Source organism: Cyclopterus lumpus, chromosome 10, assembly GCF_009769545.1.
Source record: "Cyclopterus lumpus isolate fCycLum1 chromosome 10, fCycLum1.pri, whole genome shotgun sequence".
NCBI classification, from domain to species: domain Eukaryota; kingdom Metazoa; phylum Chordata; class Actinopteri; order Perciformes; family Cyclopteridae; genus Cyclopterus; species Cyclopterus lumpus.
The window spans coordinates 15,106,434-15,112,862 of NC_046975.1; the positions used below are offsets into that span (position 1 = coordinate 15,106,434).

The 6,429-nt window shown below is 41.7% G+C and overlaps 1 protein-coding gene across 3 annotated transcripts in view; it reads left to right on the forward strand.

Moving 5' to 3' along the window:
* ccdc88b (coiled-coil domain containing 88B) overlaps window positions 1–3,815 on the forward strand; it is a 41,606-nt gene extending 37,791 nt beyond the window's left edge. For all 3 annotated transcript variants that reach the window (XM_034544038.1, XM_034544039.1, XM_034544040.1), the window contains one exon: window positions 116–3,815. In XM_034544038.1, the coding sequence (XP_034399929.1) occupies window positions 116–183 (68 nt within the window). In that variant the 3' untranslated portion in view covers window positions 184–3,815. The remainder of the gene's footprint in view (window positions 1–115) is intronic.
* Window positions 3,816–6,429: the final 2,614 nt, after the last annotated feature.

Below are 6,429 nucleotides of genomic sequence, written 5' to 3' on the forward strand. Positions count from 1 at the left end.
TTAAAAGAAGGAAAATAGCAAAATAAGTAAGAAAATGCTGAGATTTATTCCGATAGGATTTTATATTTATAAAGAAATGAATGACTATTATACTGTGATCTTTTCTGCCTTCTAGACAATCAACACACCACACCAGTGACGACACCACAACGACCTGAGACCGAACACTCGACTCTCAATTAAAGAACAGACTTTTTTATGTACTCCTGGCAAAATGTTTTGCTGCAGCTTTTAATATGTCGGACTATTTTATATATGAGATCCTTCTAGTATATTTTGAATAGCCTACATGGATGAATACATCCTTCTGGCAATTGTTAGTGAGGTTAGTTGCAAACCATCTTTCTTGTACACAGTATATGTAAAACGTTATTAGACAAGTTAAAAATAAAACTGAAAACATAAAATAAAATAAAATATAATTTTTACTTTACAACAAATCAGTTGATAAATGACATGAAAACATATTTGTTTTCTCTTTATTTATCTTTCTCTTGCTCATTTTATTATTTATATTTTATTTGATCTATTCCCTGTTTTCAAACTGCTGGTTGCGTCCCATTTCCTGCCCAAAGTCAGCATCAGTGTATTTTAACGAGCCTACAGGCTACTGTGAGCACAATCCTCCCCGAATAGAATATCAATTTTAGGCACATCCAGATCTTTCCCCAACCAAGTTGTTTTTGTGCCAAAATCCAACCATAGCTGCTGTAGTTTTATATTCCTTTTCACACTCCATGTTAATTATTGACGTACAATATTATTTATTTATGTTTTCGATGTTTTACTACATTGTTTTAGTGTCAGGGCTCCGTACTCTACATACAGACCCACACACCATCTGTGCAGTGTGTGTGTCCGGTAATATACAGATGCTTAGTGAAGACACCAGGAATATCAATATTTTATTACACCATGTACAGTATTTTTGTTTTCAAGTTCAGTGCTAGTGCTTCATCTTGTCTTCCATAAACCTTTATAGGATTAACAAAAACAAAAGTCTTGTAGTCCTTCTGATCACCTCCTCTCTAAATTGGTTAACTAAAAGTCAACGAAGTATCACATATTTTATAGGATATGCTTCAGGGTAAAAAGGAGAAACTATTAGATACTGACAACAATATTCAATATTAACTTTGACATACCTAATAAAGGTGCCACAATACTTTATTTAAGTAAAGAACCTAAAAAGGATTAAGCCATCTGCAGTCCAGTTTGATCACTCTGAGTCAGAATAATGCAAGAAGAGAAATAAATAAATAAATCTACGATTGAGGTCCTTAACTTCAAGATCTGATCTGTGCACAGCGGGATGAACATGGAGAAACCCCTCCACCTGGCTCACATATGGCTATAAATCCCATTTCATTTGAGGGTTCCTGTATAAATCAGGTCATTGATCTAATGGCAAATGATCTGCACTACTGCTTTCATGAGAACCCTCTTTAACTTCTTACACTGTCGCACCCAATGGTGTCAGTGTGGAGCCGGCCAGGCCTCTCCCAACAGACAGGCACAGACAGACAGACAGATGAAGAGGGAGGAATTAGCATGCAGCTTTCCAAATGAGCAGACCTGAGAGTTCATCATGAAGCTAAAGGGCCCTTGACGGGCAGCTTCCAAAGAGCTCCTGCCTCCCAGATTATGGCGAGGTTACGTCAGTATTTCCAGTAGGGGTTGTTTTTGAGTGTGTGTGTGAGTGCGGAAGATGACACTAAGATAATGGCAGGCCGTAGCGCCGTCTCTAAAACCAGCGCTCCCCAAACAGACATCCTGAATTATGATTTGCAAATGACAAATGGGTCGCTAATACAATTCATGAATTATGTAGTTGTCATGGTGACATTAATCAAAAAAGCAGGCCCCTTCTTTCAGCTTGGAACATTGTGTTTGTGAAATTGAGATGCATGACGGGGGGCTGCACACCGAGCCGTCTGAGTGAGCGCAGGGCAAAGCGATAGCAAGATATTGGTTCTGCCAGTCACTCAGAGGCTTATTACGAGTGCGATGCAACAATCACACGCCTTCAGGCACACATTTGCAGCGCCCACAGACAAAAACTGAAGGTTAGAGACCTCTACACACCATGGGCGTTGTTTGTACACCAATATCATTTTTGTCATCAGTACTTTTACACAGAATTTTTTTAATACGCTGCAAAAAAGGGGCCTAATTTCTTTTTGACGCAAGGTACATTTTTCTGACCTTTTTACCCCGCGAAGAAAGGCATCACCTAATCAGTTTGTGTGGACTACACTCAAAGACACTATCGGTGCATTTGTAAATAGTCACTCCGTGTGCCAGAGCGCAAACTGGACACTTCGTAAATTCAGAGTGTAGCATTCGGTTATTCAGAGCACCGCACTCGCAAGCGCAGTGAATGTGTGAACGTTATTTGTTTGTCTTACAGTAGCTTAGGCTAAACAACAATTTACCTCAGACAGAAGCTGCTCTGGGTCAATATGATCTTAGTAGTTGATCCTCTGCCTGTGAGAATTTATTCAAACTTTGTATTGAAAAAGTGCTGCAAATGTCTCAAATTTGCATCACTGCTGCTGTGAATAGTATTGATGCAAAATATTTGCAGGTGAGTAAATTGCATTTTTGTGTTGTTTATTTGTCATGCCCCCAGTGTCCAACGGCCTAAAATAGCTTTGTGGTTACACACAAAGTGACCCGCCCACATTATCAATACATTCTTAAAGAGGGGCACTTGGAGGAGGATGAATAAAAACAGGAACGTGATTCATTTGCAATTTGACCCTTATTTTTAACAGGATGTCTCACTGAAATAAACCAGTACTGTCTTTTTTAAAGGGGGATTGTTTTTTCCCCTGAAAGCACAACAAGCAGCAACAAAAAATCAGTCAAAAAAAAGCCTCAGAGAAAAAAAAGAATAAGAGGTAGAAAAGTCTTGGCACAAAATGAGTGATTAAGTGCCACCTGTGATTCCTAAAGGGATGAATGATGGATGGTTGCCTTGGTTGACATCATGGTTGGATCTCAAGAGTCTGCTCAGCTGCTTAATTATTGAGCACCTGAGGGGTGTGACGCTATTAGCGAACATCAATTTCTCAACCCTCCTTTTCAATGATTTTTGCCTTCCTCCTTTTGTAAAGACCTCCCCTCTCTCCCTCCTTGTGTCTCTCTGAAGACTTCTCTCTGTAATTCCCTTTCACAATCAAGGTCACTCTTCCTTTCTTCTTCCCAAGAAAACTGTCTCCTCCTCTATTAATAATAATAATAATAATAATAATAATAATAGATTTCGAGAGTGCTTTTCATGAAACTCAAACACGCTTTACTTTAAGTAAAACTGATCATAAAAAACAGCATAATATATAAAACACAACATTAATCACACATTGAAAGCAGTTCTAAAAAGATGAGTTGGGATTCGAGTGTGAACAGAGTGGTTTAGTCTCGGATGTGTGTGTTGAGTTACAGAGGGGGATGTGGGCGGGGGATGGAGAAGTCTTTGTCGCCCCAGGTCCAGTTCTTGGTCCTGAGTGGTGGAGACAGGAGGTTGGCATTAGAGGAATGGAGGATGTGGGAAGGAGTGTGTTGGTGGAGGAGAATAACTTGGACCGGTTGTGGGACGGGGAGCCATCGTAGGTTCTGGAGGACAGGTGTGATGTGATCACGGGAATGGGTAAACAGATGAGCTCTTCTGAGTTCTGGATGCGCTGGAGTTTATTTAGGACTTTGGCTGATGTGCCATAAAGAATTATGTTGCAGGAGTAAATAGTGGAGTAATATGTGATGAAAGAGTGTAGGCAGCAGAGAAGGAGAGTGATGGGCGGGAACGAGTTATGTTTTGAGGCGGAAAAAGACAGTCCTAGTAATTTGATTGACGAGGTGCTGGAAGGAGCGGTTGCGTTTTTCTACACATATTTTCGATGTGTGTATATCTTTCCTCATCACCCTCCTCAACCCATTTGCCAACAGTCCTTGCTTAAGCTATCACATTTGTATGTAGTATATATAATAACTCTATTGTTTAGTACAAGGCCTTCATCGTGGCCACAAGCCAACAATAAAGTTGTTCTATGTTCTACAAGTGTTGCTGGAGTCTGTTTTCCTTCTGCACATTGGAAGTAGCCAACGTGGTGCCAGAAACACCCACTTTGCTTCTATCAAATTTTAATGGTCTTTCTTAAGAACCTCCAAAAACCTCGCTTACACCACTTAGTCCACTAACTGAACACGCTAGACATCCTAAATAATTCGAGATGCAGTAGATTTCTGTTTAGTCTTGGTTCTTGCCACTAAGAAGGATCTGTTTAACTATTATCTGAATCCAAATCCATGTTTTTCTTTACTTCTCCCAGGCTCGTCTCTGCAGTCTGGCTGATTTAAAATCAGTGCACACCACAGAAACTTCATTTTGGGTTGTTATTGGCATTTTTTCCCAGCAGAGACACTGAGACAAGAGAGCTGGTGATCTTTGGTTGGTGGTGTAATTCAATTAATTATATTTTGCTCCAGGCTCCAGAAGTCAGGGAGGGGATCATTGAGAGAGAACATAATACAACTAGTGGAAAATAACAAATGGAGTGGTTGTGTGCACACACCGGCTGACCCTGCAACCTCGTCTCCTCACAAAACTGTCAAAATCTCTATGCTTTCAACAGGCTTTTACTCAATGAGGTTAACCCAGAGGTGAGTCTGTTCATCTATAACTTCCCTTGCTCTGCCTCCATCTATCCCTCCATGACTTCCTCCAGACTCCCCCCTCTCTTCCATTTCATCAGCCTTCTATCTCTCTGCTTGGTTCTGGATCGTTCTTCCTCTAACAGTTTGTCCCTGCTGCTCCTTCTCTCTTATGCACTCGCTTTCTCTCCCCTAGTGTATTAAGGGGCTTTGACGCTCTCAGTAAAAACTGATTTATTCTCTTGGTGGTATCGATCGGTTTCTGCATTAAAGATTATAATTCATTACCCCGGCCCCTTTTAATACATTAAACACTCAAAATAAAAAATGAAATACTCCCCTCACCCCACCACCCAGACTGCGTCCCCGAGGGTGCGGGAAAACACTCTTGTCGAGATGTCCGGCCTGTCGTCCTGGGCCCCAGAGCTCCACCTGTGTGTGTGTCTGTGTGTGTGTGTTTGTGCGTGCATGTGTCACACAGACTCAGCTGTAGAGATACTCAAAGCAACACACTTCTCCCTCACCTACACACTCATGCAATATGGGGCAAACACATGCAGATTGTCACTAACACGCTGACAAATCACTAACTAGTGGTCAAAAACATTAACGATGATTATGAAGATACAAATATTACATAGATAGACACATAGATGGAGATGGGGAGGGGGAGAGAGAGAGAGAGAGAGAGAGAGAGAGAGAGATCTGCAACAATTAAATGATCACCAAAAGAATGATGAATCTACTATTTCAAACAAGACTTTAGGGCTAAACAGTAAATCGATACATAATCAATCGATGAAATAACTGTCAGTCTGATACATAGAAGGCAGTTTGCTCTCCCTCAAAGTCGTCTTTTCATCATTCAGATGTTCATAGCAGAAATCACCACTTTCTGCTTTGGCCACCAACAGAATACAGATTTCTTTCAGACGGGTCAAGTTAAAGATTTGTGTACGCTCCCCTGTTAGTCAATACGGCTGGCCTCTGTGGGACAGTAAGGATTTAAGAAGCGCCATGTGTCCCCTATTGATTTTACCCAAATGGCTGCACCAATTCCCTGCACAAAACAAGATTGCCCTTCCCCATTGCCTTGACAGATTGATTTTGTATCGGAGCCGTGAGGACTTGAGGAGCAATCCCTCTGATTCGTCCTCCTTGCACTGTCACCCTGATGGACAATTTCCCTCTTCTTCTTTACCACTCCCTGTCTCTCCTCTTTCTTCTTCCATTAAAGGACTCTTCTACCTCTAAGCTCTACCTTCTCTCTGTCTGGCCTCCCCCCTCCTTCGGTCTCCGTCTCCCCCCTATGCCTCTCTTTCCCTCTGACAGGCTTTCAGACAGTAAATCAGAGACATTGATCCAGCGCAGCGCCCAAGTGTCCTGGATTCTGCTAAAGAGCCATTTTCATTTCACAAGCAGTTTACTGGCCTCGCTACCCCCCACCCGTAAACATTTCCCCCTCCCTCTTCTCTCGCTTTCTCCATCATGGCCTCATCCATACACATCACCCATCTCACCTAACTGCTGCATCCTCATCCTCTCTTGAGTGCCGCTGTTTTCCTCCCACTTTTTGCTGCCGACTCACAATTTTCGTAGAAAATAAATACCTTAAAAGGCCTGAAACATTTTACTAATAGATACTGATTGCTCACACACACACACACACACACACACACACAGCCAACCTACGCTCTTCCACAACCAGGGTTTCCTCATTGGTTCCAAGAGTTCTGACTTCAGCACTACTACTTTTCAAACCGGTCCCCCAACAAC